The following is an 841-nucleotide window of genomic DNA, read 5'->3' as shown; positions in this document are numbered from 1 at the left end:
CATCCTTCTTTCTTGTGCCAGGCGTAGACATCTTTTCCACTGGTTCCTTTATTGAGATTAACACTGAGCTTTTTAAAGCCTTCAGCCTGAAGCTTTGATACCTCCTGGAGGGAGGTGGATATGTTAAGAGCAGTGAGAGCTTTGCTCTTATCGGTTGTGCGCCGATACCAGAGGAAGACGGGGTTTCCACAAGCGCCTCGATTGGTGTGTTCATCCACACGAGTGTAGCCCATCTGAAACAGGAGCTTGTCAGAAGAGAAGTCAACTGATGCTGTGATCTCGCAGATATAGCTCGGCTTCTCTCTCTTCACCCACAGGTAGATGAAGTTTCCTCCTGCATTACGGTTCAGATCACAGCCCAGCCTTTCCCAGCCATCTTGCAGAAGAGCAGGCTCTTCTTTGGCGTCTGTGGTTACCTGCAGGTTCACAATAGGAATGTCATATTCAGTGCTCCCGTAGAAGTACCACAGAAAGACGTGATCTCCACGAACTCCTGCGTTCAGATCTCGGTTGACCAGCTCATACCCAGCATCAGCCAGACCAGGTTTCATGTTCTCATTGAATGAAAACTGGATCCTGGTCACAGGTCTGTTGCCACACTCTTTCTTGTACCACAGAAGGACCTGGTTTCCACCAGCACCTTGATTGAGGTCAACATTGATGAGCTGATAGCCTTGAGCTCCGAGTATTTCCTCTTCGTCCTTAGAGGTGGAGACACTGAGCTTTGTTATTTGCTGTCCATTGGCCATTTTGTTTTCTTCTGTATTTTTGGCACTGAAGAAGTAGGTTAAAATTCTGAAAAAGAAACAAACAAAAAGCATATTTAATTATCGCCTTTTTT

At 46.3% G+C, this 841-nt stretch overlaps 1 protein-coding gene across 1 annotated transcript; it reads right to left on the bottom strand.

The window, feature by feature from the left end:
- Window positions 1-18: 18 nt before the first annotated feature.
- Window positions 19-749, bottom strand: LOC107682515 (uncharacterized; the record flags this gene model as incomplete). The annotated part of the gene is made up of 1 exon (XM_016478730.1): window positions 19-749. A coding segment is annotated over exon 1 (731 nt), but the record flags the coding sequence as incomplete, so codon positions are not given.
- Between the last annotated feature and the right edge of the window lie 92 nt (window positions 750-841).

This window comes from Sinocyclocheilus anshuiensis, unplaced genomic scaffold (assembly GCF_001515605.1).
Source record: "Sinocyclocheilus anshuiensis isolate Anshui unplaced genomic scaffold, SAMN03320099.WGS_v1.1 C32290818, whole genome shotgun sequence".
Lineage (NCBI taxonomy): Eukaryota > Metazoa > Chordata > Actinopteri > Cypriniformes > Cyprinidae > Sinocyclocheilus > Sinocyclocheilus anshuiensis.
The sequence above is the reverse complement of the archived record's forward strand: the minus strand, read 5'-3'. Positions and strand labels throughout refer to the sequence as shown.